At 43.4% G+C, this 25,584-nt stretch overlaps 1 protein-coding gene across 1 annotated transcript in view; it reads right to left on the reverse strand.

Moving 5' to 3' along the window:
- Window positions 1-489: 489 nt before the first annotated feature.
- Window positions 490-25,584, reverse strand: part of LOC110496384 (potassium channel subfamily K member 9-like) — a 43,754-nt gene continuing 18,659 nt past the window's right edge. The window contains exon 2 of the mRNA XM_021572253.2: window positions 490-5,772. Coding sequence (XP_021427928.1) covers window positions 4,850-5,772 — 923 coding nt within the window. The 3' untranslated portion in view covers window positions 490-4,849. The remainder of the gene's footprint in view (window positions 5,773-25,584) is intronic.

Genomic DNA, 25,584 nt, shown 5'->3' on the forward strand with positions numbered 1-25,584 from the left:
GCAAAGTGGGTGGGGTTATAACCTGCCTGTTTGGCCCTGTCCGGGGGTATCATTGGATGGGGCCACAGTGTCTCCTGACCCTTCCAGTCTCAGCCTCCAGTATTTATGCTGCAGTAGTTTATGTGTCTGGGGGCTAGGGTCAGTCTGTTATATCTGGAGTACTTCTCCTGTCTTATCCAGTGTCCTGTGTGAATTTAAGTATGCTCTCTCTAATTCTCTCTTTCGGAGAGACTGTGGATATATATATGGAGATGTATTTTGATATATCAGCTGATGTAAGAAGGGCTATATAAATACATTTGATTTATGGTGGGGTGGGGGTTAGAGCGGCGTTGGGGTGGGTTTAGAGTGGTGGTGGGGTGGGGTTAGAGTGGTGGTGGGGTGGGGTTAGAGTGGTGGTGGGGTGGGGTTAGAGTGGTTGTGGGGTCGGGTTAGAGTGGTGGTGTGGTGGGTATAGCTAACATTTACATTAGTGTTACAGTAGTAGTGTTTTAATAGATTTACAGTAGTGTATGACCAGACAGACCAGAGTCAAAGGGTTTGGGGCTTGTGAGAAGGAGGCTCATAGTTTTTATTCAAGTGGTGTCATTGCTTCACCCAGGTCACCTGACCAGGAAGTCACCACACCAAATCATGCACACACAAAAATGAAAACATGAACATAAATGGTTGTTTACTCTCTCAACAAGTTGCTCTTTCCCATTTATTGAAAAGAGAAAGCCCATATCGCTGCATGTATTGACATCAGGAGTGAAAATAGTTTTCCAAAACTGTGAAACAAAAATGTTAATTGGGTCAATTTGGTCATTTGTTGAACCAAATTGATATAACATTGTCCTTTGGAGATGGTATGCATTTAACATTTTCATCATTTTCAAATAAACATGGTACATGGCATTTGTTCGTCAGACCTAAAAAACATAATTATATTATATTGCAAAGGAAGGATCTTTTTTTTTATTAAAAGAAATTAGAGATATTAAGAAAAAGTAACATGGAATCATACAAATAACCCAACAGCCTTCTAGAGTGTATTATGACACAGATAGTTAGTTAGTTGTGCAATATGTGTGTCTTTGTCCCAGTGATAGGAGAACTTGGCACTGTGGACATCTGGACAGATAGAGATCTGGCCAGCACATGGAGATATTGGACACATTAAACCACAGGCATCAGGAGGATATACAGAATCCAGAACGATCGACCAATAACCATCTCAATCCAGACCAGCCAAGTCATACAGGTACTATTTATGTGTCTGGCTGCACAGCTTGGAGGTAAACATATCATTTCAAAAGAGCGGGGATAACTCAACAACTAATATAAAGGCTGGCACCAACAATCAATTCGTTTCGTACAATGTATTTTATATCGTTCTTAACAAACATTTATCTGTTGACTCACTCAGCATTAATCCATGCATGTTAATATGGCACATTTCATGGCAGTAACAATGATTGTTTTACTCTCTGGTAAATCATTGTACATCATTATCATGTTGGCATCACCTCACTATGGTATGATCATTCAAATGCTGGTATGCACTTTATACAAACACAATTATAGAGATGTATTGAATATGTGCAATACTGACTCATAATTGCTAAAAATGGCTTTAACATTGACTCTCAACCCTTAATATCCATGTGCATGTCCACCAGCTACACCAAGAAAAGACTAATGTGGTATCTTCGCAAAAATGTGAAACAATGAATTTTCCAGCTATTCCAAATCATTTCCCCCAATAATTGGACAAACCTACGGCAGTTCTGCCTAAATAAATTATTTGGACGTTGTAAATCAGCTGGATTGTGTCTGTGTGGTTTGCCGAAAAAAAACACAATCTTTGCTTTGGTTATTCTATTTGTATGAAGCTACATGAATCCTTAGAGATGGATACATATTTTATAAGGAAAAAGGTTGGATATATTTCTCAGATGTAAAATGTGCCTACAGGTATAGAAACATTGAAATAGTGTTTCTTAAAGGCACATATTCTAAAATGTGTACAAATAGTAACGCATCGGAGCTGTGGAAAGGCCGTTTTATTCCAAAGGATGAGAACGTACAATATATGATATAAAGTACTGTATATTTACATGTGTATTCCTGGGGTCATCTGAACAATCTAGAACCTTGGATGTTAATGTTACAATAGTTTTCGTTATTCTCATTCAAGACAGACACAAGCTATGTTTCCATTAACCTGTCCAGAGATTTTTTTGTCGATGTTTAGAAAGTTCGCATAGAAAATACCGTTTGTGCGACAGTTGTCTGCTAGGGTGCGTTTTCATTGAACTATCTTGTCGATAAAAACAGAAGGACGTAATGACGTCACATCAACAAAACAAAAAAAACGACTTTTTTCGCATAACCCTAGTGTCGAATAAAAATGTAGTGGTTGAATTGTTTCCATTACCCTTTTAATCAAATTGCTTGTTAATACATTGACGACAGCCTGTATTCCCTCCCACCAATCTCTTTCATGTCTCAGGTAGCCTGCGAAAGCCAGCATGGATAGAATGCAGGAATTGACTAATACTTGCCATATTGTAATAATTCTCATCTGCCAACATATCGACCAAGGTCCTTGCCATGGTGAAACTCCTGTAGATCTGATATAATTGGATGGTGAAACTTGCCAGAAAAGCAAGGCGAAGCAATTCAGGCATTCTTGAAAGTCAGGACAGTCCTTTTCCTGAAAAGAAACCATTATTTTATAGTTGAAAAAATACATTTAGCAAGCAGTTGGCATTTAGAATGAAATGTGAAGTAAAGCTCTATAGTTAACCTACGTGATGACAAAATCATTTGGCAGTTATCATTTATTCGTAAATCACCATTTCCGTCATCATTTGTCACAATGAAGAAAGTTTAGGCAAAATGTAAATCCACCCCTGTAGAATGGATACAATTTTTGTCGATCTTTAGACAATTTCTCCAATGTTTGCCGTTTCCATTACACGTCGCAAATATTTGTTTTTCAACATTGCTTTTGATTACTAATAAACCTGGGTCAATGGAAATCGGCCTAATGGTATCCATGGCATTTATCACTTATCAATGTGGGTGACTTAAATGGCACATGTTGTGCTAAATGAATCAATGCCCAGTATTGCATTGTTCCTTCAGAAATTCATCTGGTCCTTTTTCACCCATTGATTGCCATTTGGCTGTCATTGAATTTAAATGACAGCCAGTGATGACATCACTGTATACATCTCAAATGCCTGTCATTGTGTTCGTAGGCTATAGGCGTGTATATATTCTCAGTGGCACAATTGAAGTTTGGATTACACCTGTCATCAACATTAATATCCTTACAGAATAGCAGTGGTTCCATGGCCTGCTCCTCTATGGCTTGATACAGTGTGTGTGTGTGTGTGTGTGTGTGTGTGTGTGTGTGTGTGTGTGTGTGTGTGTGTGTGTGTGTGTGTGTGTGTGTGTGTGCGTGTGCACACTGAACCCACGCTTCTCTATAGTACAGCAAGTTTCCCTTAGTAAGATGATGCATCTCAATATCCTTTTCCTGGAAAATTAGTACTATTTTTAAAAATTAATTAATATGTATTGTTTTGTTTGGCAGGTGCATTCGCATTTATGGGATTTATTCTGTGATTTGATTCGGGGAGCAGAACCTGAAGAGGCTATCCATTCAAAACCTGAGACCAAAGGTTATTGTACAATTTTTCCGAATGAAAAAATTATGGAAAAGCGAATAAACTGTTCAGCCTACACTATACATCATTACTTTTAAGTGGCTAAATAAATAAATTATATTTTAAATAATTATTATGATTATTTGCTATCAAAATTCATTTCAATTGCAAGGCTATTATTTTTCCCCATTCATCTATATGCATACCAGTTTCGCAAAGTACATGCACATAGCAACTTTTTCGAACTGGAAAGCCTTCAAATCCGTGCTTATTCCTTTTCACATCCTCATATTTTACACTGACATTTTCTTGAATTATAAAAAAATAATCATCATCTGAAATCCAGAAAGAAAACATCTACAGACACAAACCATAATAATACAAATCTGCTGTTTAAAAAAATTAACAAAATACATAAAATAATTATGGCACACTCATTTGATGACATCTAATGCACATGCTAAGATTGGCAACAATATTTTGGCATGATGTTCTGTGAACAAATCATTTACATTTTTTTCCCTAGAATTGCTTATAGAAAATAATACCTGATGTCATTTCAAATTGTATCATCTCTGTCTGCAATGATGCAATGGAGGAAAAGCACTTAACTGCAATCATTTTAAGTTAAGGTGAAACAGGCATGCTCACTTTAAAAAAATACATATCCCCCTTATAATGCTAAGTGTGCATCATTTGGTACATTGTTACCAGGGTGCTATATTATCTTTGTGAGCCGGCAATATGAAAATGTATAACAAGATCTGTTGGTTCTGGTTAGTATTTCTCTGATGGGACAATTTCCTGGGAGAATAAGTATCCATGCTTCATGCTTTGAATCCCTCACAAGAAATGAATGTAATAATTCATGTCCAACAAGTTTGCCATTTCTTTCCAACGCTCCTTCCTCTTCAATCAATCCCTGCGAATCGCTTCAATACATTATATCCTTAGACCAACCAAAAGAAACAAAACAAAAGTGCTAAAATGAGATTTGGTTTGGAGCAGCATTGGAGATGCATTGTACTTGTATATAAAAAGGAAAGCTAGGAGTTGCCTGTGTAGACAAGCCAACCCAGTCTGATGATCTGTTCCAATTCAACGTTTTAGCATTTAGGCAAAAACATTGAAATGCAACATGTAGTTCAAAACACTATTTTCCACTTGGCTCAGATGGGCAGTGCCACAGCTCAGATAGATTTCCTTCTCTTCATGAGTCGGTGATTGTCTGTGAAGCTGTGGAGGCCTGGGGAGACTGAGCTGATGGGCGAGGGGAAGAAGCTGTTCTTTAGGGTGCTGGGAGAGATCTCCTCGATGCGGTACGACACCGAGTGAAAGTACTGGTGGGGGTTCAACTGGGAACTAAAGGAGTTCTGGTGGGAGAAGGCACAGCCCATCCCTCCGCCCCCTATCCCTCCTCCCATCCCTCCCCCACAGCTACCAAACTCATGTGAGTGGTAGTTCATGCAGGAGCATACAGAAGGCAGGTCGGTGACCTCGGCGCAGTACTGGCCCTGCGTTTCCTTGCGCCTCCTCCTGGCACCTCCTCCTCTCCCCAGTGTCTCCTCCTGGATATGGATGATCATGCTGTTTCTGTTCCCCGCCAGCGAGGCCCTCTCCTCGGCATCCCGCCTCTCGTCTTCACTGTTCATGGTCAGGAACCTCAGCACCACCAGGTTGAGGAAGGCTCCTATGACAGTCAGGCCCACCAGGATGTACATGAAGCTGAAGGCCACATACAGGGGCCTCCGCTGCAGGGCCCGGTTCTTCTGCAGAGCCACAAAGTCCCCGAATCCGATGGTAGTCAGTGTGATGAAGCAGTAGTAGTAGCTCTGGAAAAAGCTCCAGTCCTCGTAGTGGGAGAAGGCGGCCGCCCCGATGCACAGCGTCCCGATGCAGGAGAAGAACCCCACCGTCACCATGTTCTCCATGGAAACATCGGTGATGCGCATGCCACAGCACTTCTTGATGCGCTTCAGGAGGGACTTGACGAAGGTGTTCATCCTCTCGCCCAGGCTCTGGAACATGACCAGGGTCAGGGGTATCCCCAGGACGGCATAGAACATGCAGAAGGCCTTCCCCGCGTCTGTGCCGGGAGCTGCATGGCCATAACCTGCAGGGAGACAACAGACCACAGTCACCAGGATGTAACATCAATAGTACAGCACCATGGCCATAACCTGCAGCGGAGAGAAGACAGAGACATTGATCAGGACATAACATCTATGGTGCAGCAGCATGGTCCTAACTTGAAAGAGAGACAACAAACCAGAAACCGGGACCAGTATTTTACAGCGATGGCTCGATAACTGCCAGGGTTGGGGTCAAATCACTTTTCAATTCAGTACATTCAGAAGGTCAAATAGCCCAATCATTTCCTCAAATGATTGAATTGAAAATAGAACTCAGCCCCACCAAGCCACTTTCCATAAACTTAACTCCCCAGTTTGGCTTCTGGCTTTGTTTACAAATTTGACCCAGTGAATAATCCCCAAAGCGTCCTGCTGTCCCTCTGCCAACATGGGTATTGAATAAGAGCTAACCCCCACAGATAGGGCCAATTTTGAATAAGAGGGCAGCACAGAAATGGGTCCAGTCATTCATCTGAGTCCGGCCCAGAGATTATAAGGTTGTCCAATTTAGTGCAACTTTCTATTCCGGTCCTGTGAGCTGCAGGGGAGTGTGGGAAACGTAGGAGTTATTGGATGAGGAAGGAGTTGTACATGAGCCAATAATGCTTTTAGGATAAGTAGACTTTATGTTTAGGCCTGTAGGTTCTTACACGAACGCACGCACGCACGCACGCACGCACGCACGCACGCACGCACGCACACACACACACACACACACACACACACACACACACACACACACACACACACACACACACACACACACACACACACACACACACACACACACACACACACACACACACACACACACACACACATAAATCCAAGGGTGCTGTTCTAAATGCAACCTGTGGTGATAACTAAAGAGGAAATAATAGTGTTTTGTTGACATTCCAGATATGGAATATGATTAGATACAGTACAGTATATGAATGGTTTTGAGTATGAAAGGCCATGCTGAAAATCCGTTACATTTGTGTAATATATGTCTGGCTCAGATACTGTCTCTAGGCCTAACTCACTGTAACCAAATAACACCCACCATTTGTATACATGGATACAGACACAAATGTTTTGACAAAGATGCATTACTCTCCTATTTTTCACAGACCCATTGTAACCTGAACTAGTCCATTGACCTTTGTGTTTCTTGACTATTGATTTCATACATTGCCTGATGGGTGTCCACCCACTCAAGCACATGAGGAATTATTATTTTTATAGACCCAGGACTTGATCTATCTGATTTGCAGCAAGCAGAGAATGGAATTGTACGTGCATATAAAGTGTGCTCCCGTGACCCTGTATGCTTTACCCGTGGAATTCAAGTGTTAAACTTCTTGATGAAAATCAAAGATGGATCATGGGTCAATAGTTGATCTGACTGCATTTGATAAACTCCCGCAGCTTCTCTGGACTAGATTGTTGTTTTTTAAAAACTTATTTAGCAAACAAATGGAAGGATAAACTGGTTCGAGTATCTATGGTACCTAACATACAGTACCAGTCAAAAGTTTGGACACACCTACTCGTCAAGGGTTTTTCTTTATTTTTACTATTTTCTACATTGTGGAATAACAGTGAAGACATCAAAACTATAAAATAACACATATGGAATCATGTAGCAAGCAAAAAAGTGTTGGCCTTATGGTAGGTTTATGACAGTCTTAAATACCTCTTCCCCCCTTTTTCCTCTCTCTACCCTACTGATGTGAAATGGGGGGAAATTAACTATATTCTGGTAATCCGACCAATTGAACATATGCAGTGGTACTTAATGAATATGATGTCAGTTCGGTCGTCATCTGAGACATTCTCCTCAATGATAGGATGACAAACTCTACAGTGGAAAGTCTACACATCAGAGTTATTGGATTCACATGGATTTGTTGTTCAATTAAATGTTTGAATATAAAATTATTGGTGAAGAGATTAAATGTAATTTTAGCTTCCAAATGAGAGATTTGGGTTTTCATAAGGTTAGGGCTCTGCTCAATCAGTGGCCCGCCACTGTGAAGAGACATGGGTTATAAAACTTTTCAGACACACCCTTCTCGCTCCACTATATAAAGCCTTGACGAAAATGTAACCTCCGGTTCCAAGTACGTGAGGTCTGCAGCCTCTGCGTTAAAAGAACTAACATGTCAACTACAGAACTAAGCCAACCTCAGCGTGAGCTTTGGTTGCGAATGGTATGAACTTTGAACTCTTATTCACTACAGAAGTGATACCTCCTAGCCGTTGAGTTAGCAACAGCAGCTGCAAACGCGGGCTAGGAAAGAACAGACAGAGTATCCCGTCTAGCAAACAACGACGTTACTATAACGTATCCAATTTACCACCAGAGATATTCTTCAAAGGACTCGGTTGGGCAACACGGCCTTCCATCTACCACCAACCTACTGAAGCGCAGCTCAGAGTAAATATTTATTGCATTTTCCTTTTCAAAGTGGGTGGTAATTTAGAATGCATAAGATACTGTATTTACGATAGCACAGCTTCTCCCATTTGTTCCTCAGTCTTCCCACTCTTTCACTGAAACCCAGCCCCTTTTCTTTTGTGTAGCCAGCTGTCATATCTATTCCGCCCGCTAGGAACGTTTTCCTTTATGACATAATTTGTAATCAAGGTATAATTAATTCTGTGTATATGTAATTCTGTGTGATTAGTTAGGTATTTAGTAAATAAATAATTAAACCCAATTTTGTATTGCTGATTCAACTTGTTAACCAGGGTTCGTGAAGATAACCAAGAATTTACAACTTTCAGATGAGACTGAATTAAGGTGACAATTAAATATTGACTGCTATTGATGTAAAATATTACTAGGTCTTTAAGAGTTTATTCGGAAGATAACAGCTCTATAAATATTATTTCATGGTGCCCCTCTAGTTAATTACATTTACATGATTAGCTCAATCAGGTAATATTAATTACGGAGAAAGGATTTTATAGAATAGCATGTCATATCACTTAATCCGGCATAGCCAAAGACACGACACCAGGTAAGAAGGACCTTGGTCAGGGAGGTGACCAAGAACCCAATGACCACTCTGACAGAACTGCAGAGTTCCTTGGCTAAGATGGGTGAACCTGTCAGAAGGACTACAGTCTCTACAGCACTTCAACAATACAACACTTTATGGGAGAGTGGCCAGACAGAAGCCACTCCTGAGAAAAAGTCACATGATATCATGCCTTGAGTTTGCAAAAAGGCATGTGAAAGACTCTGAGAGCATAAGAGTATAAGGCAAAAGATGGTGTGGTCTGATGAGACAAAAATGTAACTCTTTGGCCTGAATGCAAAGCGCTATGTCTGGAGAAAACCAGGCATAGCTCATCAACATCCCTACTATGAAGCATGGTGGTGTCATGTACTGTCATGTTGTCTTGTCTCTGTCCTTTCCCTTCACCCTGTCTCCCTCTGCTGGTCGTGTTAGGTTACCTTTTCTCCCCCGCTTTCCCCCAGCTGTCCCTTGTCTCCTCTAACTACCCATTCACCCCGTTCCCCACCTGTTCCCTTTTTTCCCTCTGATTAGGTCCCAATATCTCTCTCTGTTTCTGCTCCTGTCCTTGTCGGATTCTTGTTTGTTTGTGTCATTCATGCCTGAACCAGACTGTCGTCATGTTTGCTGTAACCTTGTCCTGTCCTGTCGGAATCTGCCGGTCCATCTGAGCCTACCTATGTTTGGTAATTAAAGAAGCTCTGTTTAAGTTGATTCGCTTTTGGGTCCTCATTCACGCACCGTAACAGAAGAATCCGACCAAGAATGGACCCAGCGACTTCGGATCCTCTCCACTCAGCCGTCGAGATCCAGGGAGCGATGCTAGGCAGACACAAGCAGGAATTGTCTGCTGCTCGACATGCCGTTGAGACCCTGGCCACCCAAGTCTCCAACCTCACAGAACAGGTTCACCATCTCCGCCTCGATCCACCGGCCACTTCCAGGGCTTTCGAATCTCCGGAGCCCAGAATCAATAACCCGCCGTGTTACTCTGGGGAGCCCACTGAATGCCGCTCGTTCCTCACCCAGTGTGATATTGTGTTTTCTCTCCAGCCCAACACTTACTCCAGGAGCACTGCTCGTGTCGCCTACGTCATATCTCTCCTTATTGGACGGGCTCGTGAGTGGGGCACGGCAATCTGGGAGGCAAGGGCTGAGTGTACTAACCAGTATCAAGACTTTAAGGAGGAGATGATACGGGTTTTTGATCGATCTGTTTTTGGGGAGGAGGCTTCCAGGGCCCTGTCTTCCCTATGTCAAGGCAATCGATCCATAACAGACTACTCTATTGAGTTTCGCACTCTTGCTGTCTCCAGTGGCTGGAACGAGCCGGCCTTGCTCGCTCGTCTTCTGGAGGGTTTCCGCGCAGAGGTAAAGGATGAGATTCTCTCCCGGGAGGTTCCTTCCAGCGTGGATTCCTTGATTGAACTCGCTATTCGCATTGAGCGACGGGTTGATCTTCGTCACCGAGCTCGTGGAAAGGAGCTCGCGCTCTCCGTCGCCTCCCTCTCCGCATCACTACCATCTTCCTCTGCCGGCTCGGGTGCTGAGCCCATGCAGCTGGGAGGTATCCGCATCTCGACTGAGGAGAGGGAACGGAGAATCACCAACCGCCTCTGTCTCTATTGCGGTTCCGCTGGTCATTTTGTCACTTCATGTCCAGTAAAAGGCCAGAGCTCGTCAGTAAGCGGAGGGCTACTGGTGAGCGCTACTACTCCTGTCTCTCCTTCAAGATCCTGCACTACCTTGTCGGTCCATCTACGCTGGACCGGTTCGTCAGCTTCCTGCAGTGCCTTAATAGACTCTGGGGCGGAGGGCTGTTTTATGGACGAGACCTGGGCTCGGGAACATGACATTCCTCTCAGACAGTTAAAGGAGCCCACGGCCTTGTTCGCCCTGGATGGTAGTCCTCTCCCCAGGATTCAGCGTGAGACGCTACCTTTAACCCTCGCTGTTTCTGGTAATCATAGTGAAACCATTTCTTTTTTAATTTTTCGTTCACCTTTTACACCTGTTGTTTTGGGCCATCCCTGGCTAGTTTGTCATAATCCTTCCATTAATTGGTCTAGTAATTCTATCCTCTCCTGGAACGTCTCTTGTCATGTGAAATGTTTAATGTCTGCTATCCCTCCTGTTTCCTCTGTCTCTTCTTCCTTTCGGCCTCGCTAACGCTCCAGCTGTCTTTCAGGCATTAGTCAATGATGTCCTGAGAGACATGCTGAACATCTTTGTTTTCGTTTACCTTGACGATATCCTGATTTTTTCACCGTCACTCCAGATTCATGTTCAGCACGTTCGACGTGTCCTCCAGCGCCTTTTAGAGAATTGTCTTTTTGTGAAGGCTGAGAAGTGCACTTTTCATGCCTCCTCCGTCACATTTCTCGGTTCTGTTATTTCCGCTGAAGGCATTAAGATGGATCCCGCTAAGGTCCAAGCTGTCATTGATTGGCCCGTCCCTAAGTCACGCGTCGAGCTGCAGCGCTTTCTCGGCTTCGCGAACTTCTATCGTCGTTTCATCCGTAATTTCGGTCAGGTGGCAGCTCCTCTCACAGCCCTTACGTCTGTCAAGACGTGCTTTAAGTGGTCCGTTTCCGCCCAGGGAGCTTTTGATCTCCTCAAGAATCGTTTTACATCCGCTCCTATCCTTGTTACACCTGACGTCTCTAGACAGTTCGTTGTCGAGGTTGACGCGTCAGAGGTGGGAGTGGGAGCCATCCTTTCTCAGCGCTCCCTCTCTGACGACAAGGTCCACCCATGCGCGTATTTTTCTCATCGCCTGTCGCCGTCGGAACGTAACTATGATGTGGGTAACCGCGAACTGCTCGCCATCCGGTTAGCCCTAGGCGAATGGCGACAGTGGTTGGAGGGGGCGACCGTTCCTTTTGTCGTTTGGACTGACCATAGGAACCTTGAGTACATCCGTTCTGCCAAACGACTTAATGCGCGTCAGGCGCATTGGGCGCTGTTTTTCGCTCGTTTCGAGTTTGTGATTTCTTATCGTCCGGGCTCTAAGAACACCAAGCCTGATGCTTTGTCTCGTCTCTTCAGTTCTTCAGTAGCCTCCACTGACCCCGAGGGGATTCTCCCTGAGGGGCGTGTTGTCGGGTTGACTGTCTGGGGAATTGAGAGGCAGGTAAAGCAAGCACTCACTCAAACTCCGTCGCCGCGCGCTTGTCCTAGGAACCTTCTTTTCGTTCCCGTTCCTACTCGTCTGGCCGTTCTTCAGTGGGCTCACTCTGCCAAGTTAGCCGGCCACCCTGGCGTTCGGGGTACGCTTGCTTCCATTCGCCAGCGTTTCTGGTGGCCCACCCGGGAGCATGACACGCGTCGTTTCGTGGCTGCTTGTTCGGTCTGCGCGCAGACTAAGTCCGGTAACTCTCCTCCTGCCGGCCGTCTCAGGCCGCTTCCTATTCCCTCTCGACCGTGGTCTCACATCGCCTTAGATTTTGTCACCGGACTGCCTTCGTCAGCGGGGAAGACTGTTATTCTTACGGTTGTCGATAGGTTCTCTAAGGCGGCTCATTTCATTCCCCTTGCTAAGCTTCCTTCTGCTAAAGAGACGGCACAAATCATCATCGAGAATGTTTTCAGAATTCATGGCCTTCCGTCAGACGTCGTTTCGGACAGAGGTCCGCAATTCACGTCTCAATTTTGGAGGGAGTTTTGCCGTTTGATTGGGGCTTCCGTCAGTCTCTCTTCCGGCTTTCACCCCCAGTCTAACAGTCAAGCAGAACGGGCCAATCAGACTATTGGTCGCATCTTACGCAGTCTTTCTTTTCGCAACCCTGCGTCTTGGTCAGAACAGCTCCCCTGGGCAGAATACGCCCACAACTCGCTTCCTTCGTCTGCGACCGGGCTATCTCCTTTTCAGAGTAGCCTCGGGTACCAGCCTCCGTTGTTCTCATCTCAGTTCGCCGAGTCCAGCGTCCCCTCCGCTCAGGCTTTTGTCCAACGTTGCGAGCGCACCTGGAAGAGGGTCAGGTCTGCACTTTGCCGTTATAGGGCGCAGACTGTGAGAGCTGCTAATAAGCGTAGAACTAAGAGCCCTAGATATTGTCGCGGTCAGAGAGTTTGGCTCTCCACTCAGAACCTTCCCCTTAAGACGGCTTCTCGCAAGTTGACCCCGCGGTTCATTGGTCCATTCCGTATCTCTCAGGTCATTAATCCTGTCGCAGTGCGACTTCTTCTTCCGCGATATCTTCGTCGCGTCCACCCGGTCTTCCATGTCTCCTGTGTTAAGCCCGTTCTTCGCGCCCCCGCTCGTCTTCCCCCCCCCCCCCCCCATCCTTGTCGAGGGCGCACCTATCTACAGGGTCCGTAAAATCTTGGACATGCGTCCTCGGGGCCGTGGTCATCAGTACCTAGTTGACTGGGAGGGGTACGGTCCTGAGGAGAGGAGTTGGGTTCCCTCTCGGGACGTGCTGGACCGTGCGCTGATTGATGATTTCCTCCGTTGCCGCCAGGTTTCCTCCTCGAGTGCGCCAGGAGGCGCTCGGTGAGTGGGGGGGTACTGTCATGTACTGTCATGTTGTCTTGTCTCTGTCCTTTCCCTTCACCCTGTCTCCCTCTGCTGGTCGTGTTAGGTTACCTTTTCTCCCCCGCTTTCCCCCAGCTGTCCCTTGTCTCCTCTAACTACCCATTCACCCCGTTCCCCACCTGTTCCCTTTTTTCCCTCTGATTAGGTCCCAATATCTCTCTCTGTTTCTGCTCCTGTCCTTGTCGGATTCTTGTTTGTTTGTGTCATTCATGCCTGAACCAGACTGTCGTCATGTTTGCTGTAACCTTGTCCTGTCCTGTCGGAATCTGCCGGTCCATCTGAGCCTACCTATGTTTGGTAATTAAAGAAGCTCTGTTTAAGTTGATTCGCTTTTGGGTCCTCATTCACGCACCGTAACAGGTGGTGGCAGCATCATGCTATGGGGATGCTTTTCAGCAACAGGGACTGTGCGACTAGTCAGGATAGAGGGAACAATGAATTGAGCCAAATGGCAATTTTCCTTGATGAGAACCTGCTTCAGAGTGCAAATGACCTTAGACTGGGCATGCAAAGATTTACGTTCAAAGAGGACAATGACCCCAAGCATACAACCAAAGCAATGCTGAAATGGCTTCCGAACAAGATTGTGCAAGTCCATGAGTGGCCCAGCCAAAGCCTAGACTTGAATCCCATTGAAAATCTGTGTTCACCACAGCTCCCCATCTAATTTCACAGAGCTTGAGAAAATCTGCAAGGAAGAATGGGAGAAAATCCCCAAATCCAGATGTGAAAAGTTGATACAGACGTACCCAGGTTGACTCAAAGCTGTAATCGCCGCCAAAGGTGCTTCTACAAAATATTGACTCGGGTGTGAATACTTGTAAATGACATATTTCTGTACAAAAGTTTGAATTAATTTGCAAAAAAATTCTAAAACCTCGTTTTCACTTTGTCATTATGGGGTATTGTGTGTAGATGGGTGAGAAATATTCGATATTTAATCCGTTTTGAATTAGTAAACAACAATGTGGAAGAAGTCAAGTGGTATGAATACTTTCTGAAGGCACTGTATTTATGATTATGTGTATCGTTCTGCGAGGTGAAAAGTTTAGCACTATGAATGTATCCAGAAATGCTAGGGTGACTAATAGTGCAACGGCAGCTATGACTGTGCCCTCATTCATATCTTTATTTATTCATGTTCCTGCCCCAGTCCTCTCAGTGATACAGTAGCCCTCCGGTATTCATAAAATGAATGAACTGCATTATTAACTCAGAGCCTGGTCTACTGACTACATGTTCTGTCTGAACAAATGAAACACCGTTATTCTGTCAGACTGATTCTCATTTTCCTCCTCAAAGTTTCTTAAAAGTTTCTACTTCGTGTTGGTTGGTAGTGTGTTATAGTACCTCTCCCTCTTTTTTTTAGTTTTTGCCCGTTATCTCTCTCTTTCTGTCTCTTCTCTGTCAATCTCTCTCTTGCTCTCTCTCCCACTGCATGTACATATTTAATGGTGGTGTACAGCTTGACAATGTTTCTCCAAGCAGCCACCAGAGTTGGATAGCTGACTTGAATCTGATGACAGAAAGGTGCCAATCAAAATCTCACATTGTCAGTAGGAATTCGTCATGTTCCGTTTTGCACCAAATCAATGAACCTCCACAGCTCTTTCTATTTCTCAGACAAAGAAATGTCTGAAAGTGTTGTCTGTGTGTGAGCGGAGGGAAAAGTTGAACATCTGCCAACTAGGATTTAGATCAGTTACAGTGTATGGGGGTGTTTTGTTTATGGTGTCTTTATGCTGATAGTAGAATTGGGATACAGTATGCATTAAAATACATTTAGGGCCCCAATGACAACACTGATGTTGTTTTTTCAAAACGACCATATTATTCAGTTTGACAGCATTTACTTTACACCTCTGTTACTTACAGTAGCTAGCTGTAATATAAGATGTTACTAGAGATGTCCTGTATACACTCCATCACCTTGCTGTGCTGCTCCCCTTGCCAGTGCTTATTCATCACCTTTAGTGATGTTATTATCCCTTTCATCATCTCTGCGTTCTGTTTTTTAATCAGGTTGGGAGAGAGAACAACCTCTAAGTGATTAAACTGTAAATAGATTTCATGAGACCAAACTGAGAGCCAAAACAAACACAAGTTGTTTGGCATTACCACAGGGACATTAGGTGTTTGGAATTACCGCAGGGACACTAGATGTTTGGAATTACCACAGGGGCACTAGATGTTTGGAATTACCACAGGGGCACTAGATGTTTGGAATTACCACAGGGACACTAGATGTTTGGAATTACCACAGGGGCACTAGATGTTTGGAATTACCACAGGGGCACTAGATGTTTGGAATTACCACAGGGGCACTAGATGTTTGGAATTACCACAGGGGCACTAGATGTTTGGAATTACCACAGGGGCACTAGATGTTTGGAATTACCACAGGGACACTAGATGTTTGGAATTACCACAGGGGCACTAGATGTTTGGAATTACCACAGGGGCACTAGATGTTTGGAATTACCACAGGGGCACTAGATGTTTGGAATTACCACAGGGGCACTAGATGTTTGGAATTACCACAGGGACACTAGATGTTTGGAATTACCACAGGGGCACTAGATGTTTGGAATTACCACAGGGGCACTAGATGTTTGGAATTACCACAGGGGCACTAGATGTTTGGAATTACCACAGGGACACTAGATGTTTGGAATTACCACAGGGACACTAGATGTTTGAAATTACCACAGGGACACTAGATGTTTGGAATTACCACAGGGGCACTAGATGTTTGGAATTACCACAGGGGCACTAGATGTTTGGAATTACCACAGGGGCACTAGATGTTTGGAATTACCACAGGGGCACTAGATGTTTGTGAGGATGTTCATAACAAATTTGCTTCATAACATTTCATTGCAAAGTCAAAGACAGTAGCTAGCTAGATATCTTTATTCATAGCCTATTTGTAGTGTTTGTTTTTAAGAGAAGCATCTCTGGATGGGTTCTTACAGCTATTACATCGTGTACACCTTCTAGCAGCAGCAACCAGCTGTCTTCGTTCCCTCTTGCACATTAAACAGCCTAATTAATATTGATTTTAATGTCTGGAATTATTCCTGGGGAGTAATCAGGCGGTAATTAATTACATTGGCAGACAGAAATGACAATGAATGAATGGACAAATCATATTTGATTTGTGGCGCTAGTTCAAGAGTGTGTTGAAACTAGCTCAACAACATCTGTAGCCTATTGTGTAATGGCTGATTTATGCTTGATCCGGCAATGCAGTCCGGAGGCTCCGTATAGAGGTGGTGCCTCCAGAGGCTCCGTATAGAGATGGAGCCTCCAGATGCTCCGTATAGAGGTGGAGCCTCCGGAGGCTCCGTATAGAGGTGGTGCCTCCAGAGGCTCCGTATAGAGGTGGTAACTCCAGAGGCCCCGTATAGAGGTGGAGCCTCTGGAGGCTCCGTATAGAAGTGGACATTTTTCCCAAATTTTGAAACAATGCAGAGGGCTTCTTTTATACAGAAAATCCCTATACCTCCTCATTGACAAGATTGGTTGATGGTAGGTGAGGGAGGGAGGTCCTGTATAAACACAAACTCATTTCCTTGACAACTTCTGCTCAGCTGCTCTGCTCTGCGAAGCAGTGTGTGCTTTGCCCTTTCGGAAACAAGGAGCGCAGCCCACTGAGTACCTCTATCTCCCTCACTCAAATCCACACAGAGGATCTGGCATCCAACCACACGTCCTCTGTACTCAGTCTCACAGAGAGAGAAGGGATGAGGGCCTAGACACATTGGTAAGCTGACAGCATGCACTTCTCTAACGTACAGTGTGAATCTTTAACTAAGACGTTAAGGAACCCACTGACCCCAGAATTGCTGTTACCAATGTCCTTGAACAGATTCAACCATCATTGGGGAGAGGTTGGACATGTCGTTTTTCTGCATTTCTCTCAGTAACACATCAAGTCCTACCGCTGACTAGATGAACCAATAGGACCACTTTATTCTCCTTTCCTCTGTCCCTGCATTTGTTTCTATAATCAAGTTTAATCACAATGTGCAACCATGCTGTTATGTTTTCCTATTGCAGCTATAAATATAGCTTACAGTAAAATATGATTTCATTTTGCAAGATTGTCCAGAGCAGAGGGATTGTTGTCTTAGTAATGACTTGATTTCTACGGTATATAGTAGGTCTGTCCTCTCTGAGCTGGCCTGCTAAAGTGACTGTTCAATGTTGGACACTTGGTTTTGTGTTGCAGTGTTAGACTGGTGATTGGATGCTGTGTTCTATATTGGTGCTAGATTGGATACTATCTGGACTCTGTAATGTTTTAATTTTGTCCTGTTATGACTATATTAGCTGTTGTCAAAGAGAACAGACACATTTATTCTGCTGAGCAAAGACCTGTGTGTGTGGGTGGGTGCCTGCGTACGTGGGTGTTTGTGTGTGTTGATAGATGTGTAACAGTGATGCACTTGACAATAAAATACCTGAATAATCCCCTGTGCCTTTACAATTAGCAACTGAATGTGACACTCACAAGACTTCTGTAGAAATCAATGCACACTGTATTGGTCAACTCAAAGCTTTTGATACCTCTTTAATAATCGCAGTATTATCCAACTTGAACATCATGAAACTAATCCTGTATCTTCTCAACTTTCCTCATATATTTTCAAGGCTAGTTAATGAGAATAACATGGCCAGTATTGCAACACAATGCCATACTCCCAACCCATCTCATACTGAGGTCTTGGTGAACCTGCTGTCTCTGTCATTCCTAACCATAACAAATGTATGGTAATGTAGCACAAATGACTGTAAGTTGCTTTGAATAAAAGCATCTGCTAAATGGCAGATATTATCGAGGCCCCTCGTTGGTGTTGCGGAGAAGTGTTAGTTACTTGAGTAGTTGTTAAAACAAATCTCTATTAGCTCGTCTGTTCTGGGAGGTTAATTCACCTCACATTATTCCAGTGGCTCGGAGACATTAATTGCCTGTGAGCCATGGAATTATAAAGAAGGTCAGGACAGGGGAGTTAGACTGCAGGATAGGAGGCGGAGCAACAGTCAGACTGGATAACACCTTGTGCACCTCCCTCTGATGACCTGTCACCAGCTGCCACCCTGACACGAGATAACTAACTGTGAGCTAACTAACTGTGAGCTAACTAACTGTGAGTCAACTAACTGTGAGCTAACTAACTGTTAGCTAACTAACTGTGAGTTAACTAACGGTGAGAAAGCTAACTGTGAGCTAACTAACTGTGAGCTAACTAACTGTGAGCTAACTAACGGTGAGCAAGCTAACTGTGAGCTAACTAACTGTGAGCTACCTAACTGTGAGTCAACTAACTGTGAGCTAACTAACTGTGAGCTAGCTAATTGTGAGCTAGCTAACTGTGAGCTAACTAACTGTGAGCTAACTAACGGTGAGCAAGCTAACTGTGAGCTAACTAACTGTGAGCTAACTAACTGTGAGCTAGCTAATTGTGAGCTAGCTAACTGTGAGCTAACTAACTGTGAGCTAACTAACTGTGAGCTAGCTAATTGTGAGCTAACTAACTGTGAGCTAGCTAATTGCGAGCTAACTAACTGTGAGCTAACTAACTGTGAGCTAGCTAATTGTGAGCTAGCTAACTGTGACCTAACTAACTGTGAGCTAACAAACTGTGAGCTAGCTAATTGTGAGCTAGCTAACTGTGAGCTAACTAACTGTGAGCTGACTGTCTGCGGTCCAAAACAGCACCTGCAGAGAAGACCTTCAAACACTCCTTCCATGACTCTGGCCAACTCAATGTTAACATAACGGCCCAGAATGAAGTATCCTTAAATGTATGTATTTACTGTAGGTACACATTCATGTATGTGTGTTTGCAGTTCTGGAGAGCATGAGAGAGAGGTTGAGAGGAAAGACAATGGACATTACCTGAAAATAGTATCAATAGCCCTTCATTGCAATCACTGATGCTTGATATGGAAAGTTGAGTATGTGTAGTCTAATGCTTTATGAGTGATGAAGCCTATGCTTGAAAGTATTTGTTTCATAGATGCATCTAGTTTCTCTGATTAAAGTACAAGAAACAGTATCTGTCATCTAAGCTTACAGGAAACGGACACAAGTGTATTTTTATAATTTTGCTAATGCTGAAGCTTCCAACACAGTCTCATACACAGACACCAGTACGCAGACACACACACACACACACACACACACACACACACACACACACACACACACACACACACACACACACACACACACACACACACACACACACACACACACACACCAGGCTGTTAAGATATAGGCTATCTGCTGTTCAAACATCAAATTTGATCATATCTGTGTCATTTACGTTATCAGATCACCTTGTTGTCTTCACCCACTCACCTGCTCTACCTTTCTCTGCCATCTCCTGTGAAGCACACACACACACACACACACACACACACACACACACACACACACACACACACACACACACATATCCTCTAACAACAACAAGGGATAGGATGTTTTACTAATTTCCACCATCTGAACACATGCTGGGGGCAGCAGGTTTGAAAGTGTTTTGTCTGAGGCCTGATTAGTTTGTCTTTCTCTTGCTGGGTGTCTGGTGCTCTTAGGCTGATGCTAGAAGGCCCACCCTGAGTTACTAAAGAAACACACACACACAGGTATACGTTGGGGTTGCAAAATTCAAGGAATTTTCAATACATTTTCTGGTTTTCCATAAATCCTGGTTGGAGAATTGCGAATTTCCTAGTTATTCCCTCATGATTCCAGGAATCCTAGACCAAAGTGGAGCTACTGCCATATTGCTTACACATCAACTGCTTCTAAAAGGCGCTGCATGGTCAATCCGATGTCTGCATTTACGGTGATACGGCCTCTGCAGAAGTCAGGGCATTCATCATGTTGGTGCTTCGCAGAGCAGCGTAGAGCTGTTGTATAGGAATTTGTCAAGGAAGTGAGTTTATGTTCATACAGGACCTCCCGCCCTCACCTACCGTCAACCAATCATGTCAATGCAAAGCTATACGGAGCCCTCCGGCGATGCGGTACAGAGCTCAATTTGGCCTCCGGAAGCTCCGCAATTCTGTCACACAATCCATACGCCGCCTCCTACCACATTTTTGGATCAAGCATAAATTGCCTATAATCCTTTTCAAGGTGAGTGGACAGAACTGTTAAAATGCCTCGAAATTACAAGAAGCTATCAAATAAATTGATACTGGAGGTATTTATGGAAACAGCTCCACAGACAATTAGAATGTTCAGCAATAACAGAATTGGGTTTGGTATTGATGCTCACCAACCAGTGTGGTTGAATATTGATGTGGATGTCAATCATTGTAAAGGTCAGTAATTTGTGCTAAAGTCACGGAGGCTTATAAATTATTAGTAGACAATCTCAACCCAGAATAACATTAAGGTTTTTTTTGTATTATTCTGAGGTGAATTAGGTTTTGGATTTCAGAATTCGATGTGAAGCATTTCATTTCAGAGTTCAGTGAGCATACTCTCTCTCTCTGCCTCTGTCTATCACATACTCACTCACTCACTCACTCACTCACTCACTCACTCACTCACACCCTACACACACTCACTCATTCACACAGTGCCTGCCTCCCTATCCCCCCTACACACTGCCTCCCTATCCCCCCTACACACTCATTCTAAAACTCAAAGGCAGGCAGTGCAGAGACTTTAAAACCGGTGTAATGTGTGCTCTCCGTCTGGTCTTGGTCAGTACCCACGCTGCAGCATTCTGTATGTTTTGCAGTTGACCAATGGCTTTCTTGGGTAGACCAGACAGGAGAGCATTACAGTACATTACAGTACAATACAATCATGGATGAGTCTCTCTGTATAAGCCTGAGAGAGGAACAGTGAATTTGGTGAAGTCGTTATTTTTCAATAGAAGCTGGAACGTATAAAATAGTATATTTTACATACAGAAGCTTTTTATAGTGGATATTTTTGCTCACACTACACACACATGGTCTAATTCTACCTACTGGTTACATGTCTCAACATGCCCATTACCTCACACTTCTGGCTGTTGTGGCACTGTTCACATAGGGCTATTTATAGTTCAGCTTTTTACACGGTGACACACACAGGCAATGCCATTCCCTGCTGTGACCTGCAGGGGGAGCTGTGAGCACAGCGTTGATCAACTCCGGGGTATATTTGACTTTCCAAGCTGTGAAAATCCACTGTACTGCAGCCCTCTCGTGTGTGTGTGTGTGTGTGTGTGTGTGTGTGTGTGTGTGTGTGTGTGTGTGTGTGTGTGTGTGTGTGTGTGTGTGTGTGTGTGTGTGTGTGTGTGTGTGTGTGTGTGTGTGTGTGTGTGTGTGTGTGTGTGTGTGTGTGTGTGTGTGTGCTCTATTACTACTGTGGCTCTATTTGTTTTTCCAGCCCCTAGGGACACACTGTTTAGTATCACAGACACAAGACACCACTTGTAGAGCACAGCATGCTCTAAACTGCCAGAGCAATTCTGGTAGAGCTGATTTCACTGTGCCCTGCCCACCACCATGTCTCTGGGGAGGGCATCTATTGCGTTTGTGGTACGCCAGTCTGCTTTTACAAGGCAAACTACAGTATCAAACTACTGCTTCTTAATGAACAGAATGATAAGCTAATTAGGTGGGTGCTTCCATTTTCCCTTGGAAGTATAATTTTTGCATATCTCACTCCCTGAGAGTGGGGTCAGAGCCAGGGATCAGCCATTATTGACAGTGACTCTGGAGCAATTAGAGTTAAGGGCCTTGCCCAAGGGCACATCGGCAGATTTCCCACCTAGTTTGCTTGGGGATTTGAACCAGGACCCTTTCAGTTACTGGCCCAATGCACCTAACCAATAGGCTACCTTCCGTCCAAGAGACAGGACATGGATAGGATAACTCAATTATTCCTTCCACTGAGTGTGTAAAACAAAGAACATAATGCCCCCCCCCCCCCAGGGAATAGACTCTACAAGGTGTTGAAAGCGTTCCACAGGGACGCTGGCCCATGTTGACTCCAATGCTTCCCACAGTTCTGTCAAGTTGGATGGATGTCCTTTTAGTGGTGGATCATTCTGATACACACGGGAAACCCAGCAGTTCTTGACACACTTAAACCGGTGCGCCTGGAACCGACTACCATACCTCGTTCAAAGGCATACAGTATACATCTTTTGCCTTGCCCATTCACCTCATGAATGGCACACATACACAATCCATGTCTCAATTGTCTCAAGGCTTAAAAAATCCTTCTTTAACCTGTCTCCTCCCCTTCATCTAAACTGATTTGAAGTGGATTTAACAAGTTACATCGATAAGGGATCATAGCTTTCACCTGATCAGTCTGTCATGGAAAGTTCCTAATGCTTTGCACACTCAGTGTATATAAACCTTATAGGAGGCAATGAAGAGCACATTCCGTCCCTGAAAAGTAGTGGCAACATCAACACATGTTGAGTAGACAACACGGACCTGACCCACCACATAAACACTTTAGAAGAGGAAGATTTGTATTATTCTAGTTCAGAGAAAGTTCTGTGGAAACATGTTTGGTCAGTAACTATATGATGAAAATGAATATCCAATCCAACCAGTGCCTTTGGTGCAACAACCCCAAAACCCCTTCTAAATCTTCATACTGTGTTGTGATTGGGCTCTTTTTAAAGCTTATTGTTCATTTGATATCTATTTTCTAAAAGTAATATATATGAGCAGGACAATAACCTACAACACAAGGCCAAATCTACACTGAGTTGCTTTGTGTACCAAGAAGACAGTGAATGTCCTGAGTGGCCTGGTTACAGTTTTACAGTCGCAGTGCTTGAAAAACTAGGGCAAGACTTGAACATTTCTGTCATGATCCCCAACATCTTGACAGAGTTTGAAGAATTTTGTAAGGAATAATGGGCAAATATCGCACATTCCATGTGTACAAATCTCTTGTGGACCCACCCAAGAAGACTCACAACAGTAATTGATGGCAAAGGTGATTCTAATATGTATTGACTCAGAGAGTTGAATACTACTGCAATGACTATATTTTAGTTATTACATTTTTATTCATATTATTATATATTTTTTTCCCACTTTGACGGAGTATTTTGTGTAGATTGTTGACAAAATATTTGTATCCTATTTTGTAACCATAAAATGTGAAGAAATCTGAATAATTTTGCAAGGCACTGTATATCAAACCTTATACGTTTTAAGGCAATATGCAATATTTAAAGTACATAAATCAATATTTAAAATATAACTGCTTCATTTTTTATGCATTATTAATATTGGTACCCCTTTACCACCAGTAAGCACCAGTGTTTAAGGATTTCTGCATATTTTCATGTATTTTTTATGAGTACAGTTGAATAAGAACAAGTCTATGTATTTAATGGCATTTGATATGTTCATTTGTTAACATTGTTTCAAGGCTAGGATTGTTAGGGAATAAGGTTAATCCGTTAAATAAAAAAACTCTCAAAATGGCTACTTGCTGATGTGGTTCCTACTTGTTGTTCATATATCTCAGTACTGGTCCAGACACTTTCATTTGGATTGAGTATTTCTGCCAGGAGATAAGGGAACAGAAGTGCCCTAACACAAGTTAAAGGGTACACTTGTTTTTCCCAACACCTGCAGAGTTCAAGTGTTTAATCACTGTCTCTAACCATAGGGAACCCAAGACAACAGAGGTTAATTGGATGGAAAGGAATCCTGCAATGTTACATGTAAAAAAGTACAAGTAACTCCCCACACAGCTACTCTACATACATCTTGATTTCAGGAGAAAACGGCTGCACAGGCAGTAGCCATTTTGCTACACTTTCTTCACAATCTCCATTTCACAGACAGGGAGATAGCGAACTATATCTGCTGTAAACTCAGCACAAAGAGTGAAACAGAGGAGGAGCTCTCCTTTGGTAATAGATGTCCGATGCAAGCTGCTCTTTGAAAATGGGGGTGATACTTGAATGAATAGAACATGAAACATGAGTTTGATGAAACGCGCAACATGCTGTGTAGCGCACTGCAAGTTTCAAGAACATCCTCACCGTGTGAACATTAGACTGAAGGCTCTTAGGACCAGGGGCCTTATCCACAAAGTGTTTCAGACTAGAAAATTGGTGGTAAGTGCTGAGAATAGAGACATTTTACTCCTACTCTTATGGGTAAAAATAAAAGCTATGCATGAAGCCTTTTTAGTCACAGGAGTCCCACCTAGTCGACAGATATTGAGGACACCTCATGAGTTGCGTTACCAGCAGATGTCTTGATAATAGAAAACGTAGTCAGTGGTTCCTGTTCTACCGGCAGTTGCTTTGGAGTTGTTGAAAGAATGTTTTGATATTTCTATATGATCAACCCATAAATAAGCTAGACCGACAGTCTTTTGAAAATGATTTCACATGAGCCCTATTTCACATGATATGCCTACATACTGTACTTATAACCACATAAGCTAATAAATAATCACATTTTTCGTTTGATTATTTAACTAACCTACGTCACTTTGTTTCAACTAATCCCTTCGGAGCGCAATAACACCTTAAAAAATGTGCCTAAAGTAAAGGCATCTAGGGCCCATGTCAACTTTGATTGTGTTCGGTGAAAATGATTGACCATTCAAACATGTTATGCAACATTATCGGCAAAGGATTTGAGGCCAACTGTGCCAAAGGCATTTAGAGTTGTCAAATGGTAGTGTTGAGTGTGTTGATTTAACGGTAATATTATAAGAAATGGCGCTTTTGGAATAAATAAATAAATTAAAAAGACATGATATATGTCATGCACAGCAACATATTAGCAAAGACTTAAGAGTAGGCAAAGTGGTCGTGTCAGTCGAATTCTATCAAACGTTTTACCATTGCAACATTTGACAGTCACATTCACCGTGGTTGTCTGAAACGGGCACAGCTGGTGATGCCTCATAGCAATGGGTTATTCCCAATCATTTACAACAATGTCAAAGATTATTACTATTCCTTTGCAGTACCTCATACTGTACTGATTACCAGCTTAGAAACTGTTATGAGCTGATTTTACTCATGGCTCAGACTTTTTCTTCCTAAAACCTACTCTGAGCTGGGAGTTTTTTTGTTGTCTCAACAGGTTTTAACAGGATTCCTAGCACCTTTTCTGAGTCGCTTTGTGGATACGAGTCCAGGAGTCTCTGGGAAAATTCTAGTCCTCAAAGTAATCAATAATGTCTTAACAAACTGACCAAACAATCGCTGTCAAGACCACACGCAGACACA

The sequence above is a fragment of the Oncorhynchus mykiss genome, chromosome 18 (assembly GCF_013265735.2).
Source record: "Oncorhynchus mykiss isolate Arlee chromosome 18, USDA_OmykA_1.1, whole genome shotgun sequence".
Taxonomy (NCBI): Eukaryota; Metazoa; Chordata; class Actinopteri; order Salmoniformes; family Salmonidae; genus Oncorhynchus; species Oncorhynchus mykiss.